At 66.8% G+C, this 370-nt stretch overlaps 1 protein-coding gene across 1 annotated transcript in view; it reads right to left on the reverse strand.

Moving 5' to 3' along the window:
• Positions 1–370, reverse strand: part of GFRA2 (GDNF family receptor alpha 2) — a 98461-nt gene that overhangs the window by 96348 nt on the left and 1743 nt on the right. The window contains exon 4 of the mRNA XM_021719034.1: positions 120–329. Coding sequence (XP_021574709.1) covers positions 120–329 — 210 coding nt within the window. The remainder of the gene's footprint in view (positions 1–119; positions 330–370) is intronic.

Below are 370 nucleotides of genomic sequence, written 5' to 3' on the forward strand. Positions count from 1 at the left end.
ATCCCACGGCTATTTTGTCTTTCTCCCTCGGGCGAAAAACAATAACAACAGCAGCAATAATAATAGCCAAGCCGTAATAATCAGCCCCGAATCCAATGCGGAGATCGCAGCTAGTCCACCCGGCGAAGATCCTGAGTCCGGCGGTTCTCGCCTGCGGCGGGAGGGGGCGGGGTGAAGGGGGCGGTGGGCGCCCCTGGGCTCGCGACGGTCAAGCCCACACGTCTCGAGGTGTCTTTCTGCCTCCGAAGCCAGCAGCCCGGTCCTGGGGTCGGCCCTCCCCTCCGCTCGTCCGGAAGGCGCGAGTCCCCGCGGGTCCAATTCCCCGGCGCCTGCCAGGAGGGGCTCGGGGGGGGGGGGGAGAGGCGGCCCG

The sequence above is a fragment of the Carlito syrichta genome, unplaced genomic scaffold (genome assembly GCF_000164805.1).
Source record: "Carlito syrichta isolate Samal-C Ts95f unplaced genomic scaffold, Tarsius_syrichta-2.0.1 Scaffold314086, whole genome shotgun sequence".
Taxonomy (NCBI): domain Eukaryota; kingdom Metazoa; phylum Chordata; class Mammalia; order Primates; family Tarsiidae; genus Carlito; species Carlito syrichta.